The 20,677-nt window shown below is 36.8% G+C and overlaps 1 protein-coding gene across 2 annotated transcripts in view; it reads left to right on the top strand.

The window, feature by feature from the left end:
• The window catches only part of RPS6KA3 (ribosomal protein S6 kinase A3), a 65,709-nt gene that overhangs the window by 17,287 nt on the left and 27,745 nt on the right, over window positions 1-20,677 (top strand). For both annotated transcript variants that reach the window (XM_020789208.3, XM_020789207.3), the window contains exons 3-14: window positions 1,698-1,814; window positions 3,426-3,507; window positions 4,906-4,986; window positions 8,320-8,399; window positions 9,036-9,142; window positions 10,713-10,750; window positions 10,919-11,061; window positions 13,863-13,933; window positions 17,828-17,916; window positions 18,015-18,079; window positions 18,166-18,268; window positions 20,178-20,302. In XM_020789208.3, coding sequence (XP_020644867.3) covers window positions 1,698-1,814; window positions 3,426-3,507; window positions 4,906-4,986; window positions 8,320-8,399; window positions 9,036-9,142; window positions 10,713-10,750; window positions 10,919-11,061; window positions 13,863-13,933; window positions 17,828-17,916; window positions 18,015-18,079; window positions 18,166-18,268; window positions 20,178-20,302 — 1,101 coding nt within the window. The remainder of the gene's footprint in view (window positions 1-1,697; window positions 1,815-3,425; window positions 3,508-4,905; window positions 4,987-8,319; window positions 8,400-9,035; window positions 9,143-10,712; window positions 10,751-10,918; window positions 11,062-13,862; window positions 13,934-17,827; window positions 17,917-18,014; window positions 18,080-18,165; window positions 18,269-20,177; window positions 20,303-20,677) is intronic.

Below are 20,677 nucleotides of genomic sequence, written 5' to 3'. Positions count from 1 at the left end.
GTGGATGGGCTTGAGAAGTAGCAGTGACTCAGCCTGACCTAGTTCACAAGAAGATTGTGAGGATGAGAGGTTTACTCCATGTTTATTGCCCTGCCTGATCTCTTTGGAGAATCAGATGTAAATAGGGCAAATTATGGATAATGCATTTGATATGAGCATCTTCACTTACTTAGTGTATTTGTATTACTTAACTTTTTTTTCAGTGATAACAGTACCTGGGATGCTAAAGCTGGTACTATCAGATTTAATGAAGATTCATCATGGTTATAGTATGCATTTCTCTTCATTTCCTGAAAGTGTATCCTGTTTGTGTGTAACACAGAAAAGGACAAAAACAAAAAAGAGTCAAACTTCTGGTTTACTGTATGTAGTCAGTGCTAATAATGGAAATTTTATTTTATTTATTTATTATTTAGTTGATTTGGTTTATATACCACCCCATTAGTGCAAGCACTATACTGGGCAGTTTGTGTTTATTTGTTGCAGTGAAATTCACAAGTCAATCTTTGTATGTAGCACTGAAACCAAGAGCAAGTCAGTTGTGTTTTTGTTCTCTACACTAGTGTATAAAATGTGGATGGGCAAGACTTGAAGCTCAAGCTCCTTGCTCCCATTTGGGTTTTTGTTGTTGTTATTATTTAGTCGTGTCCGACTCTTTGTGACCCCATGGACCAGAGCACGCCAGGCCCTCCTGTCTTCCACTGCCTCCCGGAGTTGGGTCAAATTCATGTTGGTAGCTTCAATGACACTGTTGAACCATCTCATCCTCTGTTGTCCCCTTCTCCTCCTGCCTTCACATTTTCCTAACATCAGCGTCTTTTCCAAGGAGTCTTCTCTTCTCATCAGATGGCCAAAGTATTAGAGCCTCAGCTTCAGGATCTGTCCTTCCAGTGAGCACTCAGGGTTGATTTCCTTTAAAATGGATAGGGTTGTCCTCCTTGCAGTCCAGTGGACTCTCAAGAGCCTCCGCCAGCACCACAATTCGAAAGCATCAATTTTTCGGCGGACAGCTTTCTTTATGGTCCAGATTTTGGGTTTAACCAGGCAGTAAATTTCTAAGCTGGTCATTAGAAAAAAATAAAATAATAATGGGAATGGGTACTTTGAGTTTTTTTCCTTTTGTTTTCGGGGGTGGAGGGTCTTGGGGCAAGATAGGCCCTGGGGAAGAACAAAAAATCAGTGTTCTTAGAGGTCTTTTCTGGGGGGCAGGAACAGGCCATATTTGGGGGGGGACTCTTTTAAAAATGTTCTTCAGCTAGGAGAATACAACAGAACTTTTGCTGATGGAAACTACTTCATTCAGTAAAGTTAGGAAATTGGTGGTCCTCTCCAGTCAGGCAAAAGCTCTCTGTAGGCAGTTTTTCCAGCAGGTGAGGGGAAAAATTTGTACTTGTAGTTAGCTACCAGAATGATGTTGAATGTTCTTTTCTCTGGCATTGCACTTCCATCTCTTTGGAACCATGCCAGTTTTGGTGGTTTCCATACACAAGAATAAAATCAAACTCTTTCTCTATTGTCTACTTTCCTATTTTTCCTAATTGCCCCAACAACAGGATGTATTACATTTTTCATTTTAGTATTTATTATTATAATTACCTTAATCCAGGATTATGAATGGTTAGATATATGTTTTTTTAAGATTATCCTGACATTAATTCCAAGCTTTTAAATTGACATTTTTTTTTTTTATTTTACAGGAAGAAGACAATATTAAAGAGATTGCAATAACATGTCATGTCAAAGAAGGGCATGAAAAAGCTGATCCTTCACAATTTGAACTTCTTAAAGTACTAGGACAGGGGTCTTTTGGAAAGGTAAGAAAGGACTTTTAGCTTTATACAAGCTGCCTCAATGCTCAGAAGGGCTCGCCTAGTGCATTACTAACCAGAGTTCCCAAAATAGATGCTCTGGTTCTGTAATACTACCGCATGAATCTTTTATTGTAATTTTCTTCTCACCTACTTTGCTGTCCTATTTAGATTTGAAGTATGCTATAATAATGATCTTCAAATATTTTGCACTGAACACTATAACTTGAATATATTATTCCAGTAGATCACCACATACTTGTGCCATAGGATTTTATGATGAATGAGCATATCATTTATTTATTTATTTATTTATTTATTTATTTGTTTGTTTGTTTGTTTGTTTGTTTGTTTATTTGTTTATTTGTTTATTTGTTTATTTGTTTGTTTGATTTTTAGCCCGCCTATCTGGACCAACAGTCCACTCTAGGCGACTTCCAATATAAAATCAGAAAGTAAAAACACTGTCAAATACATAATAATACAAAGCGACTACAATAAAATAAAAATAGAAAAAGTAAGGAAAAGTCAAGAATTGGCTGGAAGGAAGGCCTGGATAAACAACCATGTTTTTAATTGGGTTTTAAAGATGCCCAGTGTAGAGGCCGTGCGAATCTCTGGAGGGAGATTGTTCCAGAGGCGAGGAGCCACCGCCGAGAAGGCCCGGTTTTGTGTCTTCTCCTTCCGGGCCTCTCTCGGCGTCAGGCTCCTCAGCCTCCCCTCCTGGCTTGCGCGGGTGATCTGGGTAGACCTTGGTGGAAGCAGGCGTTCCGCCAAAATCCTTGGTTATGTACCTATGTTTAAGTCTAGTGACCTAGATGTAGCAGCTGAAACTTTTGGAAAACCAGCAGGAATCATGCTATTCATGACATTTATTTTTACTCCACATGAATGAGTTACTTTATGTTACACCAGAAGTTCCCAACCTTGGGTAACCCAGATATTCTTTGACTGCAACTCCCAGAAACCTTGGCCAGCACAGCTGGTGATGAAGGCTTCTGGGAAATGCAGTCCAAGGACATCTGGGTTACACAAGATTGGGAACCAATGTTTTACATCAGTGTCTCCAACTTTTTCGAAACCGCGGACCGGTTGGGGGGTGTGGGGTCTGTGTGCGGGGGCACCCCCACTTGTGGGGGGTGGGGCATGCTCGTGGATGGGCAGGGTGTGCTCATGCACGCACGGATGAGTGGGGCACGCTTACGGGTGGGTGGGCTGCGTGTGCGTGTGGGGAGCGGGAGATCTGTCTCTGGACCCGTCCTGCCAAGGCCATGGACTGGCACCGGGCCATGGACCAGGGGTTGGGGACCCTTGTTTTACATGCATGTTTAAAAAGATTGAATTGAACTGTGTTTCATAGTGGGAGTCCAAGTCTTTAAAAAAATGGATAAGATCATGTGGGTGAGGTTTATGTACATTGGTGTTCATTCATGAAGGGATTAGAATAACAGGTATGAGGTTATATAATTTTGCTCCCTCACTATGCAGAAGTTAAAACTGTATAAATTTTTATGTGCATGTAACTGTGTCCTTTCCTTTGGCCTGTTTATTCCACTTCCTCTAATTTACTGTTTCAATAGCTTTCTGTAACAAAACAATTATATGTGCTTAATACAGGTATTCCTTGTAAAAAAAATCTCAGGATCAGACGCCAGACAGCTGTATGCAATGAAAGTACTAAAAAAAGCAACACTGAAAGGTAAATTAAACAATCCATAAAGAAAATGGCAATTATGCACTGATAGCAATGCATTGAGGTGTTCCTAATCTGTTCTCACAGAATTCCTGGTTGAAATTTTGGAGGTGTTCCTCCAGTGCTTTGAGGTGTTCCTCCAGTGCTTCGGCATACAGTGGGGGAGCACATAATGAAAATCCTTTTCTGCATGTGAATTTGAAACTTGAGAATCCATAGACTGCAGAAACAAAGATTTCAGAGCAATTTGATCTTTTGATGTTGCAGTGTGAGTCTACATAAATGTTTAACCCTCTTGAACAAGACTGCAACTAATGTATTTATGGCACATGAAATCCAAGTCGCAAATACTTTTAAAAATGTATTTATGAAGACCTATTAGTGTACATGGAGTGGTCAGCTTCAAGAGGTCAGAGGCCACACTAGCTCATCTTGGGAATGTTTTATGTCCTCCCCCAAATATTTCGCTCATATTTAAAAAATGGCCAGTTATGCCTTCTAGGGGTCTTCCCTGGACCTAAACAGGCCCATTCATCTCACAGTCGGTCCCAGACAGGCAATAATACTTGCTGGAAGTTTCTTTTTTTATTTTTATTTTTTGTTTCTTTATGACTGATTTATTTTGCTGCTAAGGGAGGCTCTTAGGTAAGGGTAAAGGTTGCCCTTGACATTTAGTCCAGTTGGTCTGACTCTAGGGCGTGGTGCTCATCCCGGTTTCCAAGCCATATAACCAGCGTTTGTCCGTAGACAGTTTCCGTGGTCACGTGGCCAGCGCGACTAGACACGGAACGCCATTACCTTCCCACCAAGGTGGTACCTATTTATCTACTCACATTTACATGTTTTCGAACTGCTAGGTTGGCAGGAGCTGGGACAAGCGACGGGAGCTCACTCCGTCGCATGGATTTGATCTTACAACTGCTGGTCTTCTGACCCTGCAGCACAGAGGCTTCTGCGGTTTAACCTGCAGTAGCACCACATCCCTAAGAGAGGCTCTTAGGATGTTGCAATTCTCCTCCCAGTGCATGTGATGGTTTTGCAAACTAGCACACAGGAGAAAAAAAAACTTCATGTGGTAGGAATTCTCTGGCTGATAAACCTTACTTCTGTAGCAGTGTTTGGCTAATGATTGTGTAAAACTACAGTTTTCAGGAGTTAGCTTGTCATTGTCTGTACTGTATATCCTAAATGTTGGTGTGCACAGATTGGTTAGAAATTACAATTTATGTATCACTCAATTCAGTGAAAAACTGAAATATTCATAAATGATTGCTTTCACTACATATGGTGTGGAGATATTGAAAACATTTAGGCTGTTAATGCATATAAATGATAGAAGAGAAGAGACAAAATATAGCTAAGTTAGTCACATTTGAACTGAATGTTGGTCAATGTCTCCTGCAGTTCGTGATCGTGTTCGGACAAAAATGGAACGTGATATCTTAGTAGAAGTTAATCATCCCTTTATCGTCAAGTTGCATTATGGTAAGCGTGATGGATGTCCAAACTTACTACATGATGTATTGTTCAGGCACTTTTGGTCATAAAATGCTGTCTGAGCCATTTATAAATATGTTCCTCAATACTCCAAACAAAATGCAGCAAGTTTCATTGAGAAACAATCCTCTGTTGTATTTTAAAAAAACCTTTTTAAAAAATAATTTTAAAAGATTCAGAATGTAATGGAGATGTGGAATAAATGGAGACAGATATTAAGCCCTGGAATACCTCCCTTAATCCCAGTAACAGAACTGGAAAGATTCCCAACATATGGATTTGAGGAGTTAACAAGTGTCTTAAAAGGAAAACAGTAGAATGGAAAGAAAAAAACTTGCTAGAGAATAAATAAGAGCCAACTTTGTTGAAGAAAAACTAAATTGGTTATATGTCATGCAGTTGGAGAATTGGTTAATAGAGTATGAAAGATTAAAACTAGAGCATAGAAAATTGACTAAGTTTGAAGAAATTATAAAGAATTTGTAAAAAGAAATAGATGAGGGGGAAAAGAAAGGAAGAATTGGTAATTTATAGAATCTTGATAGATTGGGGGAACAGTTAGAATATTTAAGAACAGTATGGGAGATGGATATAGGGAAGACAGATGAAAAATATTGGGAAAAATCTGGAATAGAAGGGTTTTTAAAGATAAATCAATTAGGATAAAATGGTTATAAAATATTAACACCAGTAAAATTAAATATTATAGATTCTAAATATTCTAAAAATGTTGAAAATGCAACAAAAAAGTTGGTACATGTTTCATTTGTAGAGGAATTGTGAAGTTATACAGAAAGTATGGGTTAAGGTATTTGAAGAGATTAAAGAATTGTTGGATGTCAATATTGAAATGATGCCAAAAACAGCATTGTTATTGATGATAGAAAATTGTGATATGAATAATACAAAAAAGAAATGGTAATGAATCTGATAACTGCAGCTCGATTGCTTAAAACGAAGAATTTGAAGAATAATTGGAATTATCAGCTGCAAGAGTGGTACAATGAAAAATGGAATACTGTATATTAATGATAAATTGACTTCAGGGATTAAGTTTAAAAGGGGAGAGATAAAGATTAATAGATTCAGTGAAATATGGGAAGAATTTATAAAAGATATGTTGTGTATAGAGAAAGGGAAAAAACTTGCCAATTAATATATGTATTCTTGAAAGGATTTGGGGTCTGGATAAAGGAGAAGGAAGATTATGCTTATAAATAAAAGTATGTAAGATATAACGGTCCCTGGGGCAGGGGCACTTGTATTTTGTGTTTATGTATTTAGTAAATATTGTTTGTATAAATATAATAAAAAGAAAAAGGAACAATCCTCTGTCCTATACAAGTCTGTGTAGCTATCAGCGGTGGAAGTGGTAGCTGTGTAGAAGGCAGTCTCATCCCTACAGTTCTGTACTTCGACATGAAGTTTCCTTGATCCTAGAATGGCCACACTGAGAGAGGTTCAAGAGAGTGTCGACTAGAAATCAGGTGTTCTTGTTGGTGGCCCCATCACTGTGGAACACTCTTCCACTAGAGATTCACCAGGCCTCCTCCCTCTGCATTTTTAGAAAACATATAAGGGTGGAACTCTGCAAAGAAGCTGTTGAAAACATATTACCACTGAGGGAATCATTTTGGGACCTAAATCTGGATGTCACCATATGATTCCTTTTTTGTTTCTTATATTATATTATTAATTTATGTTGTTCATAGGAATGATAGTTTGGGATTTTCTGTTCCCTTTTCTCCATTCACTGCCCAAAATAGTGGGTTGCCATTAAGTGGAGTGGTATATAAATTACAATTAGTCTTAGGTAAAGTTGAGTTTCTGTACAAATGTTCTTTGGTACCACATTCATTTATCAGAATTTTGCCAAACCTTTGCTTGAGTGGTGTGAACTTCTTGATGGGGATGGAGTGCACAGAGGAGCAAATGCTCTTCAGAAATAAGCTTTGAAGCAAGTTGATGATGGTCCTTTCCCATCTAGAAAGCATACTATATAGCAGTATGTAAGCGAAGTCTCTATTTTCTTCATTACCTCTTACGTGGAACATTACTTACAATACTTGAAAAGAGGTGTCACATTTTTAGTGTTTAACAATTCAACAGCTTCTGTAAATGCTTTTCTTTGATAATATAAAGTATTTATGAAACCCAATAATGTTGCTGTGGTAAAATTGATTTTTTTATATGAGATGTGATCTAACAGCCGTGCATATTGTTATAGTACCCTTTAATTTAAAAAAAAGTTAGAATTATAGTCAATCCTTACTGCCACAAGGAAGTGTGTTGGTGCATTCTGCATGAATGCTTCTGTTTGGCTTCTCTTGTGAGTAAAAATGGCTTAAGGTGCTGGCATGTTATATGCACAGCAAAATAGGCATTTAAGTATGGACCTAATACTAAACATCTTTCTGGTGGGATAAGGAAATGTTCCTTGTTAGTGAAGCTGTTTCTACTGGGAGGAGAAGCCCGATGTGGAGCTACGTGGTTGTATGTAGCAGCACACCTGAATGTGAACGACAAGCCAGGATTCTCTATAATTATACCTTAGCTTTTTATTAGAATAAGCAGAAGATTTAATGTAACAAACAAATAATTTTAAAAGATGCTTGAAAATAATTATGTGTGGTATGTTGTGCTGGCATTTGGATACTAGTGCAGAGGAGCTCTTCTTACCCTCCCTTCACTCCTGGACCTCTCTCTGTTGCCTGATGCCATGGCCTTGGAGCATTTTCAAGTCTTACAGAGCTGATTTGGGGGTGCATGTGGAGACATTAAGCCTCGTTCTGTTTCCGCTGTTCTGTTAGTGGACATCCACCATAGAATTTTAGCCAAGGTAATTATTAGGATACAACAGTTATATTTTATTACTTTTAAATGTTTGATAATGGAAGACAAATCTTAATAATAAAACCAATATATCCAGCATGGTATAGTGCACTGGTTCTTAACCTTGGGTTACTCAGGAGTTTTGGACTGCAACTCCCAGAAGCCTTCACCACCAGCTGTCCTGACTGGGGTTTCTGGGAACTGCAGTTCAAAAGCATCCGAGTAACAAAGGTTAAGAACCACTGGTGTAGTGGATAGACTAGGACTCAGAAGACCTGGCTTCGCATGTCCACTCATCCGTGGAAACTCACTAAGGAGTGACACTTGTAAAAGTGCTCCTTAAACCTAATTTGAAAGCCCAGTTATAGTTGCTACATGTTGGTTGGAATTTTACAGCATATAACACACATACTATAATGAAATATTTTTATGCATGGCTAAATATGTGGATTGAGGTTTTCAGAATATGTTGATTCTTTTCTCCACTAGCTTTTCAAACAGAAGGGAAGCTGTATCTCATTTTAGACTTTCTCAGGGGAGGAGACTTGTTTACACGCTTATCCAAAGAGGTAAACCATTTTTCTGTTATGTCCTTTTTAGGCATTGGCCGAAATCCTTTTGTGTAGTTATGCCAGCAGAATGGAAGTGGAATAACGGGCAGCAACAAACTGTCTGTCTAACTGCTTGAATTCTTGGTCACATGCCAAGCTTTGTGGCTGATGTGCAATGAAAGTCTAAGTGGAGACTTGTTAATTAGCATTACTTTGCCTCTGGAAGTTATGCCAGTTCTCTTCCACTGGCATGCCTATGCAAGAGGATCATGGCCATTGTCTTTATTTTAAAGTATGTGTCCAAATATATATATTTGTTCTCTTATATCTCCACCATGCAATCCTGTTTTCTCTATTAGAATCTTGATAGTTTTTCTGGTTTTGTTTGTTTGTCTGTTTGTAAAACAGAGCTGTGTGCTGCTATAGAAATACCAATTGGTAGTTGATTATGCAGATACGTTAGTCTGAATAGCAGTCTCTTGCTTTGCTTCACTGATAACACCAGTGCCTTTTATAAGCACATTCATAGGCACATTTATAAAAACTTATCTGTAGCTTTTGAGATGTAGATATTATCTTCAAACTAGAGAAGCATCTTTGTTATTTTTAGTTATGAAAGTACTGTTTGTCTTTTATTATTATTTTTCTTTCCAGGTGATGTTCACAGAAGAAGATGTCAAATTCTATTTGGCTGAATTAGCACTTGCATTAGATCATCTGCACAGTCTTGGAATTATATACAGAGATCTAAAACCAGAGAAGTGAGAACCAATATTAAACTTTGTACATCTGTTGTTAGCTCTCTTTAAATAAAATAAAAAACTGTAGTATTTACTAAGACTATCACTATCACTATCACTACTACTACTATTACTACTACTACCCATTAAACTATACTTAAAAATCAGGTTTTTATTCCTTAAACAAAGAAAACAACAATTGAAAATATGACAGAGTTTATCTAGGATATTGGATAAAGAAGAGGACATTGACTCCTAAATTTATAAAGAAGACATGGCCACCTCTAGCCAAATTCCTGTAGTAGTGAAGTTGATGCTCTGCCCATGCACTGAAGTTGGCTGGATTGGAATTTGACTTGGCAGTAGAGATGGGTTCAAATTGGAATTTGACTTGGCAATAGAGATGGGTCTGAATTAAGTTGTGGTATACTGTATGACTCACACCTCACAGCACCAGAACTGCCATGCATTCTGTCCAACCACCCCCTGATTGGCTGCTCCACTCACAAACCTCTGCATGCCACTTGGGTTGTCCTCTGTCACTGGCTGCCTAGTCTGGGAAGGAGCTCAGGCTGCCCTTCCCCACCTCTTCTGGCTACTCAGCTGCTGTGCAAGGAGACTTCCCATCCTGCCTTCTCGAGTGGTCGGCTGCTGGAAGAGGCAGGGAAAGGCAGCCTGAGCTCCTCCTTGGCCTGGGCAGCCAGCGACAAAGGGTGTCCCAAATGGTGTGCAGGGGCTTGTGAGTGGGGAAACAGGCCAGGGGGTGGTTGGAGGGATTGCACGTCAGCTGTGGCACTGAGCAGTGCAAATTGTATGATGCAGCACTACTTAAGTCATGCCCATCTCTAGTTGACAATGAAGCAGTGGCTAAAATCCTGGTTAACATAATAAGTCACAACTAGAGTAGTGACTTAGTAGGGATTTGGAAAGTTAGTCCCTCTGTAAGTTCCTTTTGATACAGTGGATTGCTTCTAGTTTTGACTTATTATGCTAAGAAGCAATATTTGAGCCAGTAACCTTGGTAGCATCTGAAGATGGCTAGTTTGCTCAGGCTGTGCAGTGTAGGCCATATAACATACACACTTCTGTCCTCTAGCACCTCCCTGTCTCTAGTTCACTACTCTGCTTGGAGGTGTTCACTGGCCACTCAAAGGGATGCAGTTCCAGCATTTACCATATGAACAACACAATGAATGCACATGCATAGTGCCTGTTGAAGTGTATGGCCTGGCTTGTCTGTCTTGTTGTCTGTTCATTTGATTAAAGGCCTTTCAGACTAGTATTATCTGTGATGATTTGGGTGAATGCAACTAAGCAGGCCAAAAGTGAGCAAACATTACTTTCTAGGGCCATTATTCTGCTTGATAGTAGGACCACCTCTTAAAACTAACACATTTCTTGATGGAAAAAGCATCTCTTCTATGTAGATATTATTGCAAATTATTCTTTTTTAGAATAAATGCCATAATTTCCAGCTACAATACATGTTTCAAACTGTCTCAGCTTTAGCTATAATCTCCTATGATATTTGTTATTATTTAGTCATTTTACAGAAGGAAGTTTTAGACAATAATATTTCTTTTATTTATAGCATTCTACTTGATGAAGAAGGGCATATTAAATTAACAGGTATGTTTAACTAAACTTCCAATAAATAATAGTTTTTTTCTTTTTGTCTAATAAAACTGGATTTGAGAGAGAGACTTCTGGGGGAGTATATACCAATTATCAGTAGTCTATTTTCAATACTTTTGCTGATTAGAAATCTTACTTAATTACTATGCTTTATCTCTCTAGATTTTGGCTTAAGCAAAGAGTCGATTGATCATGAGAAAAAAGCATATTCTTTCTGTGGAACAGTGGAATACATGGCCCCAGAAGTAGTTAATCGTCGAGGGCATACACAGAGTGCAGACTGGTGGTCATTTGGTGTGTTAATGGTAGGTTATAATGAATTGAAAGTGGTACTAAATTTTCTAAATCTTTGATCCATAGCACAGTACTTGGAAATAAATTCTGTTGACTTCAGTGGAATCTATAAACAAGTGCTGTTAGCATAATAAAAGCACATTGGAAAAGAGAATGTTCACATTTTCAGTGTATCATATGAAGTCATATTCAGATTCAAGGCCTAAGCTGGTTTCATGCATCTCATTTTGGAGGAAATATGTAGCTCCTTGCTTTCTCACATTATATAGGGAAACACACACACACACAAACACACACACACACACACACACACACACAAAGGCAAAACAAGTGATGCAAGCTGCTTGTGTCTCAGTTATTGGCGACTTACAAATCCACCACTGAATTCTGCATTATTGGCTGAAATCTGATTCATGGAAATTCTGCAGGATAGGGCTGATGATATCAGGCAGAGCAATTTTTTTGAGAGAAAACATTTTCTCCTGTACCACAACCTCCATCGGTCCCAAATGATCCATTTCATTGTCTGGAACTCTGGAGGGGGGTAGTGCGGGATGGGAGAGGGATACACTAATTTCCAAAAAAATTGCACTCACTGATGACATCATTAAACTTATACCATGGAACTTAAAGAAACAGGATTTCAGCTGTTGTATTGATCTGCACAGATGAAAAACTATTCTGTGTCTTATGTTTCTGCCAGTAGGTATAGGCAGATTCATTCCAGACAAAAAAAAAAGGAAATAAACCCTAAACAGATAAAACAAAGGCAGAGTCTAAAGATCAGGAACAGGTGTTTCTTTTGAAATAATATATTTTTAAATTTTCAGTTTCCTATTACATATATATGACAGAATATTTATAAATCTTTTTAAAAATGTTTTAGCACATGGGGTTTTCAAAATTTGAATTTTCCTGTAATTTTTATACTTAGGAATTAGGAGACACCATGTAAAAATGTCAAATAAAATGTAATGCAATAGAAATCAAATATACAAATATGTTTAAAAATCCTAAGACCCAGAATAAACACACCTTTACTGCCACTGTAGCACATATACAAATCAAAACATAGAAGTAAATAACAGCTAAAATCGTTATCAGTAGCAGAGGGGCTAAAATGTACTAAAATCTTTACCCAAGATCATTACTCCATAAATCTTTACTCCAAGATCATTTTGGGTTCTCAGAAGATGGTGAGGCACAGAACTTTGAATCTTGAAAGGTTTTAATTGATAAAAGAAAATCTCAGTTTGATTCTGAAAGGTGCATGTTAGAATCTTGGGAAGCCTCTCTAGAGTGTGCGTTTCAGAATTTAAAACCTGCCTCCAAGTTACCTGTCTGTTCATACCCACCCTCCGAGCTTCAGGTATCATTTGGAAGAAGGCATCTGGGGAGAAAGGCAGCATATGAATGAATGAATGAATGAATATTAGTTTGAAACAAATCAAGGAAAATTCTGCCAAGTAGTTAAATTAGGTTCACCCACTTCTTTGTGTGATACGACTTGATACCATTATGCCATGTACCCCTACTTTGACTTCTTATGTTAAGAAATTACAGAAGTTCTTTTTCCCAATGTAGATAATTTTAGGAATTTTTAAAATGGGATATTTTATATTAGGAATCAGGCCACATGTTGCTTAGTTCTAAAATCAGATTTTTGTACATTTACTTTTCAGTTGATAGAAAACTTTATCCTTCTGAGAATGTAATTCATTTAGGAAACATGAAAAATGTCTCCATATTTAAGGAATGACTAAAGTAAGGCATTTAAATCAGTTCTGTAGTACTTTAGAAATAAAATTAACATCAGTCTCACCATACTTTAGTATACTCTATAAAGCACTAATATGTATATATAAATATTTTATAAATCATTATTTCTTTTATATTAATAATTAATTATGTAGTCCACATTTGGAGGAATTACATACATGTGGACAATTATAAGAACAATAATGGTTCTCATTTGGCTACTAGAGCACTCCAGCATGTCCTTAATTGACTGGAGCTTGTCAGGGAGAGACATGCCTTTCACCTTAAGGTTAAAAAACACTTGATAATTGTTCTTGGAAGAAGTGAAACAAAATAAATGTTGTTTTTCAAGATCATTTTCTCCACTGATGTAAACTGCATTTTTATTTGGGGTATGAATGGTCTTTATTAGCTTGTGCAGTCTTCTACTTCATAGAGTAGGGTCTCAAAAATCCAACATATTGAATTTTAGTTTTAAAATATTAATAAGCAACTTTGTCTAATATAACTCCAGTTGAAAATATCCCTAAATGTTCAAATAACTATTCTAGAGATACTTTAGAAGAGCTTTAGCTAAAGTGGTGTACGTACGTAGAATAAAAGAAGAGTAAGTGCAACCTACTGATGTGTACATTCAGACTCTGAATGTATGTACGATCAGGAGATGACAGTTTTATTAAATAGTTGGATGCATTTCAGAAAGATTACATACTGCATTTTTGTGTGCAAGTATCATATTTAAAATGGATAAAATACAATTGAAGCAACTTTTCTTTTAGACTTTTGAAGAATTGGAAATTCACAGTTGAAGTCATAATCCCCCAAGGACATACTCTTAAATTTGAAAAGAATTAATACAATGGCTGTATTAAATGTAGATATATTTAGAATTTAAAGTTGTGCTACAGAAAATTGCTATGCAGAATTCCTGGTTGACATGTAGAAATTGGTTTTTGTTTTTTGTTTTTTAAATTCTAAGTAGTTATATCAAAGAATAGATAAAGATTTTGTCCAGGTCTTTTAATATAATTGATGGAAGTTTTACTCTATACAGTTTGAAATGCTCACTGGTACTCTACCTTTCCAAGGGAAAGACAGAAAAGAAACCATGACTATGATTCTCAAGTGAGTACACTCTTATTTATATATCTCATCAGGTATTCTACTGGGGATGCCCTCCGGGCTGCAATATCTAATTTCTACTCTTCCCTCATTTTCAAAGGTACTGATACATCCTGACTCCCTAATCCATGTTACTAATGTCCTTTTCTACTCTGCTATCCTTCCTAGCAAAAGTTGCAAGGACGTTTAGTCCAGTACTTCTTTAATTTCTAATAACATCTTCCCAGCCCTCTTGTCTCCCAATGGATGCCAAGATATTCTCCTCTTTCTTTTATTCTTTTTACCATTTTCAAAACATTAGTAGTGTAATCCAGCCTTGGCGAAGTTCCTCACCTTTTCTCTTTGTCACCTCTTACCAACAACAGCTCCATCTGGTACTTCTCCTGTTTCTGCAACCTCCCCTGATCCTCACATGCTGATTTATTTCTAACCTACCTATGACACTGCTTGCAGACAAATTTTATGTAACAGTTACTGAATTACAGCATGAAAATAAACTTCCCTCCTGTGTTGGTAAATATTTCCAGATTTGTTAGTTCTCTGTGTTTTGTTATATCTCAGTACAACATTTGTTACTGTGAATATTTAATTTATCCTAGGCTGTTTATAGGCATATTGAATTTTACCTGAACTGCTTCTTTGATAGATCTGTATCTTACTGCTGTTTCTTTGCTGTGCTTCTGTAGCAACTCAAATGGCTTTTGGCGTCTCCCTATGTGTACACTCCCACCAACCTAGCGGTTCGAAAGCATGCAAATGCGAGTAGATAGAGACCACCTCGGTGGGAAGGTAACAGCGTTCCGTGTATAGGTCGCACTGGCCATGTGACCACGGAAGATTGTCTTCAGACAAAACGCTGGCTCTATGGCTTGGAAATGGGGATGAGCACCGCCCCCTAGAGTCAAACACGACTGGACAAAAATTGTCAAGGGGAACCTTTACCTATGTGTACACACTCACGTGTACCTTCAGTTTCCACAATACCTTAGGTGCCATTCCTTTGATAATGGTGGTACTTCTACATGCAGTAAAGATGCTTAATGGTCTGTTGTTCTTCATGAGGTTGTGATCATTTTTGTATCTTTACATTTTTAATCAGTCACTCAAGAAATTCTTTTATTTTTATTTTCTTTCACAGTTTGTAATTGTATATTTCTTAGTTCTTAGACTAGTAGCCACTCTGTATCTTTTTTAACTGCATCTGTAGTTTAATATTTTAGTTTGTATGAAAGTCTCTTGACTTTAACTTCTATGTTTTAAATCCAGATGTTTAAATAGGTTAGAGTGACAGTGCCCTGTACTTATTTCTTATTACAAGTTAATAATGAGAAGAAAAACAAAAACTATAATAATAGTAGCATATATGAATGTTTTTTCTTTTGTCAACTCCTTAAGACCTTACCCTTCTGCAGTAAAGCAAGCAGAAGATGTGAATGTAGTTTGCCTAAGACAATGGAGAGTGATGTTCAGACAGTATAGATTATAAATGGGCTAGATGGCAAGTAGCCTGATCTGCCAGTTCCTGTAAAAGTAGCTTTCTGTAGTGCAAGAATGATTCGTAACATAACAACCTGAAAGTGTCCTTTTTTTCATGTACTTCCTCTTCAAGCATTGTTGCATTGTACAAAGGATGGGAGTTGTATAATCTCATGGAACACATCCTTACAACCCCTTCCATGTTTTTAGAGGTTACAGCAAGCTAATTCCCTCTTTGCCAGCCCACACAATTCAAATTTCCCTTCCTTATTAATTGGCACCTTGTCATTCTATACCGCTCCACAGCTTAAAAGTTTTTTTGTAAGATTGCTTGGCATTTAATACTTTATTCTAATATGTAAGGTTCAATGTTTATGTATACTTAGGTGACCAGGAAATCCTTAACTGTGTTGAAACTATTTGATTGCAAAAAAGTGTTCTGTTTATTAACTTTATTCCTTCTACCATTTTGCAGTGGTTAGCTATTAGTCACACAAAATATTCTTACTTGATGCAAAACTTTAAGGAAATATTGAGGTGCTTACAGAAATAATCTAAACTAAATTATGGCAAATTGCAGAATGATTTGAAAACAAGGAAAAAATGCAAGGGAACTGCCTGTCTGTAGTTATGATGTGTGTCCAGGAGGGAAATAATCGAATGAAATTCATCTTTTAAAAATTGTATCAAGAAACAGTGTCTTGATGTATTAAAAACAATTTATACCTGTTATGCATAATCTAAAATGCATACAGTCTTTTCAAACTATGCTACAGCTAAGGAAAGCAGAAGTAATTGCACATATCCATACAGTGGTGGGTAAATAAGAGCCTAAATCCATTTGTTAGTCTCAACAAAAGTACACCCGTTGAATCAGAGATTTACATAACTGACTTAACATTCAGCAATTGATACAGGAAATGTAGTCTAGCTTCGGCTTATATAAACTATAAATCTAGTCTAGGATTTTCATAGCACTTTTCTTACCATGATCTGTGGAACAAACTACTGTACAGCAGATAACCTTACAGAGAGAGGAATGCTAACGATTAACTGTACTGTATAGGTGTGAATTGGCTTCTCTCAGTCTTAAACAATGACATTAAAGATGGAACTACAAAATGGAGGATAAACCTGACTGTGAACAACTGTTCTGAAACAATTATGCTGACCTTTGTAGAAGTTTGTATGTGCAATCTGTATTTTCCTGATTAAGAGACTGAATATATTTTGAAGTTGATCCCATATGATGTTCCTTTTACTTTTGCAGGTTTAATGCCTTCATTTTTGAAGAAAAAATGTGAATTAGTAGCAATAAAGAGTAAATGGAATACACACATAATTAAATAGTTCTGTAAATGTATGCACAGACTTTATTACAAGTTTATAAGGGCTAAATTATGAATCCTAAAGTCCATTTGTTAATAGAGCCACTGAATTAGTTGGACTTACATTAGTGTAAGTTTAACTAGTCCCAGTCATTGAATGGGTCTACTGTATTTTGAAATACAAACTGGATTTAATTCAGATTCTTTCTTATTTTTATTATTTAGTAATACAAAATTATATTAAACCTGCCTTGTGATGCATATGTATTGAAACTACTTACATCATTTCATTTAATATATTTAATGAAATTATTACAATGAAAAAGTCAAATTCATAATATCTGTTAATTCTTGACCATTTGCTGCAAATGTTGCATTCATTTCTGAAACTACTTGTAGTTCGATTGTGTTTATATTTATTCTAACATTAGATAATGGGAAGTTTAAAAACTGGGAGATCTGAATCAGCCACCCTGAAGTAGTGACTAGTTTTCTGTGCATAGAGTCTTTTAACTATATCAAAGCATGTTTTTGTGTGTACCAATCAGAAACAAAATAGCTCTCATTCCTGTAGTTACAGAATGTGAGCAATCTCTAGACCAGTCATAAATCATTTTTTTTCAAGAAGACTTTCTAAAGCAATAAGAATTTAATCACTGCATTCCATGGATATTGTGTAATTTTAGTCCACAGGAAAAAATATCACTGTATCTTTTCCATAATCAAATTGATGGGATGCCTCTAGCTGCTCTTCCAGGAATTCAGAATTCTATTTGTAGTGTTTCAAAAGGGCCAGTCAATGGCAGTTCTAATGGCTTGCATTCACCTGGTTGTAGTGCATTTTTGATTCTGAATGTCATTTGCTAAAATAAAGAATAGGAAATATATAAAAGATGAAATATATATACTGGCTTCTAAATCTGAGTACAGTACAACCTTAATAGGAGTACTTTAGCTTGTGTATCTCTGAAAAAACATTTTAGATTGTGTGCTGTAAAATTTTTAATCATTTTATTTTAGACTGTATTATCTTAAAACACATGAATTCCTACTATAAATGTCTATATGCTGTTGATGTGTTTTTATTGTATAGAGCCAAACTTGGAATGCCCCAGTTCTTAAGTCCAGAAGCTCAAAGTCTTCTCCGTATGCTTTTCAAGAGAAACCCCGCAAACAGATTAGGTAAAGTATTTAATGAAGTTATGAATCTCAGACCTCTGCATTAGACTAAATGATCTTCTGATTACTTTGATGTTGTATTCATTATTAACTTCCAATAGGAGCAGGTCCTGATGGAGTTGAGGAAATTAAGAGACATCCATTTTTTTCTACAATAGACTGGAATGTAAGTATACAATGTAATGGCATCACTCTTACAACATACTTGTGTTACTTGTTTTATATCTTATGTCTCATATTTGTTTCTGTCAGAAATTGTACAGAAGAGAAATTAGTCCACCATTTAAACCTGCAACTGGTAGACCTGAGGACACTTTTTATTTTGATCCTGAATTTACAGCAAAAACTCCAAAAGGTAAGTTATCTTAACTGTTTCTAGATCAAAACTAAGAATTTATGTTAAAAACATATACATTATTTTCCTTGGGCACACTTGGAATAAAAACTTTGTCTTCTTCAGCATCGGTAGTTGGAGCATATACTTGTATGATGGTTATGTTGATAGATATTCCATGAAATTAATATTAATTGGGCAGATCTTATATTAGTTTCTAACTGCTTGTCCTACATTATGCCTCACTATCAGAGCTACCTCTGAGTGCTGCTTGTACTTACCATTAGTTGATCAAGTGCATTCTTCCAGCATTCTTTTGGTTTATTTTGGATTGTCTCATTATAAGGAGTTTGAGTTATAAATGATTCAGAAGTGATTTACCATTGCTTCCTTCTGTGTGAAAGAACAAACATGTAAACATTTAAGAGAGTGGCTCACCATACTGGTTCCCATCCTAAGAGTGATCTTGGATGTCACTGCTGTTGCCTATAAAAGATTTCCTGCCAGTTAACGTTCCCTCTGATTTTCATCCCTGCTGGGCATGGCTCTGCCCCTCATGCATGCAATTCTGACAGCCCCCCCCCCAAGGGTTCCGTTGCGACTGGAACCAAAGAGGCTGGAAATGATTGTTGTGGGTGCACGGAGGAGGCGGAGCCCTTTGCAGAGGGGGTGGAGTCGCTCACACAACCATGCACCTTAGAGGGAACCTTGCTGCCAGCATCACTTTGCACTTCTGTTGCTCCAGTAGCTGCCCTTCCAGAATGTCTCTGGACCCATTACCATTGGAACATTCAGTTCTCTTCTGCTGATGCAACCATTAATTGCTGAAGAGGATGAATGCATCTTAATCCGATGTTTTCGTTTTAGCCCTCCTGCCTTGGGTGACTTTCCTAGAAGTCTAGACTCACAACAGAGCCTAGCCACTTAATAATATTGTTCTCAGGTTGCTTGATAAACTCAGATACCTTCATCACATTGTGGTGTGCATCCAAGACGAGCCTATGGTATTTGGGTAGCCTGCATTAATTGAAATAACTATTCAGTGATGGTTATATAGCCACAGATATCTTGTTCATTTAAAATATTCAAATAATCATGGCTTTATGTTGCAGCCATGGTTTTGTGTTAGTTAATGCAAAAAAAAAAAAAAGTCTTTCTGATTTGCATCTTCCTGGCTAAGATCTTCTGGAGAGTTTATGCCAATGTGTTCCTCCATTTGCATTTGGTTGGATGTGGACTGCAGGAAACCAATAGTTAAAATCAGGCTGCCTTATACTAAGTCATTCAATTGGTCCATCTAGCCCAGTACTGTGGTTTCTAACAACAGTTTTTCAGCATTTCAGGCAAGATTCTATCCTAGTTTCACCTGGAAATGCTGTGGATTGAATCCAAAATTATGATCTTCCATTGAGTCCCTGAATGCCATTTTTAAATTAAGATGGTTTTGAATGCTTACATGCTTTTAATTATTCAATTGTATTTTAATTAGTGTATAATTTGATTGTTTTTAATGTTTAACTTATTATGCTTTTAATTCTGTTATTTTAATATTGTGAGCTGCCTTCAGTCCCCTTATTGGGAGAGAAAAGCCTATAAATAAAACAAGCAAACAAATAAATATGTTACCTGCTATTTATTGGTCATTTCCTATGCAACATTTATCAGCACAAGCTTGCTTATGTTCCTAGGGAGGCCCATCTTGTTCCCTCATTGCTAGTCTCTTTAGAGGCCAAGTTTTTTTGGTCAAACATTTGATTTGTCCATTTGGTTGCAATTTTAATATGAAAAGCTTAAATCTTGTGGCGTTCACCTGACTTTTGTTTCTAGTCTAGTGACTAATCTATGCATTCTCTGAACTGCCTTGCACATTTTAATGGAACATTTCTAACACCAAAATATTCTAGTAAAAGACTTCTTCCTTCCTTTTTAGATTCACCTGGTATTCCACCTAGTGCTAATGCACACCAACTTTTTCGAGGTTTCAGTTTTGTAGCTATCGCATCAGACGATGAAAGTCAAGCTATGCAGACATCTGTTGGGCACTCAATTGTTCAGGTGAATGTTCTTAATGAAGAACCGTATTGATTGACATTCATACAGCTGTAAACATTGCTCTTGTAGTTTTGCATACATAAGCAATGAACAGATACTTGATGAATGAATGTTGTTTCCAGTATCAGAGGCAGTATGCCATTCAGTTCTAGTTGCCAGGGAACACAAGTAGGGCTATGCTGTTGCACTCATGTCCTGCTATGGGCCTCCCATAGACATTGATTGTATTAGCTACTTTTCAGATAAAAAGTTGGACTGTCATTTAGTCTGATCCAGCTGCCTTATTTTCTCATCTCCAAGCATGTGCATCTTATACCTTCCTTGAATATACCAGGAAGTTCCCATAAAGATGCTTACATTCTCAGTGTCTCAAGTGCC

The sequence above is a fragment of the Pogona vitticeps genome, chromosome 3, assembly GCF_051106095.1.
Source record: "Pogona vitticeps strain Pit_001003342236 chromosome 3, PviZW2.1, whole genome shotgun sequence".
Lineage (NCBI taxonomy): Eukaryota > Metazoa > Chordata > Lepidosauria > Squamata > Agamidae > Pogona > Pogona vitticeps.
The sequence above is the reverse complement of the archived record's forward strand: the minus strand, read 5'-3'. Positions and strand labels throughout refer to the sequence as shown.